This window comes from Panulirus ornatus, chromosome 16 (assembly GCF_036320965.1).
Source record: "Panulirus ornatus isolate Po-2019 chromosome 16, ASM3632096v1, whole genome shotgun sequence".
Classification (NCBI taxonomy): domain Eukaryota; kingdom Metazoa; phylum Arthropoda; class Malacostraca; order Decapoda; family Palinuridae; genus Panulirus; species Panulirus ornatus.
Genome location: NC_092239.1, coordinates 3,749,664 through 3,750,819, shown reverse-complemented (window position 1 = coordinate 3,750,819; position 1,156 = coordinate 3,749,664). Strand labels below are relative to the sequence as shown.

General features: G+C 51.2%; 1 protein-coding gene across 1 annotated transcript in view; it reads right to left on the bottom strand.

Moving 5' to 3' along the window:
- LOC139753945 (glutamate receptor ionotropic, delta-2-like) overlaps positions 1 to 597 on the bottom strand; it is a 23,013-nt gene extending 22,416 nt beyond the window's left edge. The window contains 1 exon segment of the mRNA XM_071670905.1: positions 127 to 597. Coding sequence (XP_071527006.1) covers positions 127 to 500 — 374 coding nt within the window. The 5' untranslated portion in view covers positions 501 to 597.
- Positions 598 to 1,156: the final 559 nt, after the last annotated feature.

The following is a 1,156-nucleotide window of genomic DNA, read 5'->3' as shown; positions in this document are numbered from 1 at the left end:
ATGACAGGCTCGTGGCTTACGAGTGAGTGTGAGGGAGAGCGATCGCTACACCGCCAGCTACATCTGCCTGTTCTGAAATCTATGACCCCAAACCTTTGCATCAAGTGACTCTCTTCTTTTTCTTACCTTGCGACGGGGTTTTGGTGTAGACTCACGAGGAGCAGAGATCCCTCGCTCCACCAGGGGTCAGACTCGGCCTCCAGGAGCCTCTTCGCGCGCTCAGCGTCGGCGAACAGGAGAATGGCGACATCTGAATCGGAGTTGTGGTATACCATCTGGGGATCTTCCATCCCGCCGTCGTGTTGTTCGGGGGACGTCATGTCCATAACCTGGACAGCCAGTGGAGCCTGGCCGGCGACCAGGAGATCATGGATAACGTCCCTGGCCATCGTCGAGCCGTCGTAGAGAACCAGTAGAGAACGCGCGTCGTGGAAGGCCGTTCTCAGGATGTGAGCTAGCGCACGAGCGTGGCCGGCAGAGGCCTGGATTTGGGCGGCCATGGTGATGTTCCTCGAGGCTTGAGTCCTCCTCAGAGCTGCTGCCGTCGGAGGAGCGTAGCTGGGGATGCATCCACCAGGGGAAGTCTCGCCGCAGGCCACGGCCCTCAGCAACTCCTGACGAAGTGACAGACATATCATATATGACAGACGAAGACAGACATATCTGACGTAAAGCCTGTTGAAGTACAAACGTCACCTCGGTCCTGATTATCATAATGATGCTTAGAAATGCACGCCAGCAACATCGTCAGAGAAGGTATGAAGTAATTCATATTTCACCCACCTGAAGAAACGCTCAGAAGCAATCTAAATTACGCGACCTCAGCTGGATTTTCACATCCTCTTGGGATAAATCATTGATCAAAGTCTACAGTAAAACATACAGGAAACCTTAACCCGTTTCAACATGACAGTATGGTAAGGTACGAGTCACGCTACCGTACCCAGTGGTCGTACTGTCTCTCTGAAGGAGTTGTAAACAAAGTAAACAGTATAAGTGAAGGGCATATACTGTAACACGAACACACTGAAGTTCAGGTAACTAAGGTCACACAGTGTAGCACAGTGAAGAACTCAGTATCAGTAAAGGAGGCAGTGTCAAAATGCAATCACCAGTACCGAAAGCAAACACTGCACTGTTAAGTAGACAGTAATGA